Source organism: Etheostoma spectabile, chromosome 16 (assembly GCF_008692095.1).
Source record: "Etheostoma spectabile isolate EspeVRDwgs_2016 chromosome 16, UIUC_Espe_1.0, whole genome shotgun sequence".
Classification (NCBI taxonomy): Eukaryota; Metazoa; Chordata; class Actinopteri; order Perciformes; family Percidae; genus Etheostoma; species Etheostoma spectabile.
Window position 1 is genome coordinate 19,772,896 of NC_045748.1, and position 956 is coordinate 19,773,851.

Here is a 956-nt window from a genome sequence, read left to right on the forward strand (position 1 = left end):
CACACACACACACACACACACACACACAAAGCATGCTGACATGCCCTAAACCATTTTACAATACTAACTTGTAAGCATTAGCATGTTAGCATAATAACATTCTTAAAATAGTGTTAGAAATACAGTTATTTGATTAAATTAGATATATTTAATACTGTTTTTTAATTGGTTGAGATTTGATTGGAGGAAGTGATTAACCTGTTGCTGTTGTAGTCTATAGGCTTCATGAGCTTCTTTCTCTCTTTGCAGAGAAGCAGCAGCTTGAGAAACCTCTGACTTTTCTCTGGAAAAAAGAAATTCAGTCATAACCCATGCATTATTCAGATATTGAGACTGTCAATGAGCCAACCATATGATCTCCTTAAAGTGACCCAAACTGTATCAGTTAAGTTACATCTATGTAAAACATCAATCAATGTGGCGTGGGTATTAAATCCTTCTTTAGTCAATTAAAACCAAGTCAGTCTTGTTAATTCAGACACGATCTGGGTCAACCCAGGAACCATGCATACTAACTTCTTCACAAGCTGGAAATGGGCGGAGGGTCATAATCAGTGAACATGTAACATTGTTGCATACTTCAGTCCAGCAGTACACCACTAAAACTAGTATTTTGTATTATATAGGAGGCTCCCTGCAGCCTGTGGTTGTTGCGCTGCAAATTAAAGCAGGAGACCATGGCAATGTTATGGATGACACAATTAAATAAAACATATTTTTATGCATTAATACTCTAACAGTGGGTTTTCACAGACAGCTGTTTTCGAAATGGCAAAGCAGTTAACATATGGGCATTTTTGCCACAGACTTTGATCATACTGCTGTTCAACCACATAGGGTATTAATTCATCCGCTCAGCTCTGCCAATATTAAAGCTCCCTGTGAAAACCCAACATAAGCACAGTGAGACCCAACCTATGTTGAAAACGTTTTTCTCGATTGTTTACACACATTTT

The 956-nt window shown here is 37.3% G+C and overlaps 1 protein-coding gene across 1 annotated transcript in view; it reads right to left on the reverse strand.

Moving 5' to 3' along the window:
- The window catches only part of zmp:0000001301 (uncharacterized), a 15,634-nt gene that overhangs the window by 10,413 nt on the left and 4,265 nt on the right, over positions 1-956 (reverse strand). The window contains exon 6 of the mRNA XM_032540315.1: positions 199-283. Coding sequence (XP_032396206.1) covers positions 199-283 — 85 coding nt within the window. The remainder of the gene's footprint in view (positions 1-198; positions 284-956) is intronic.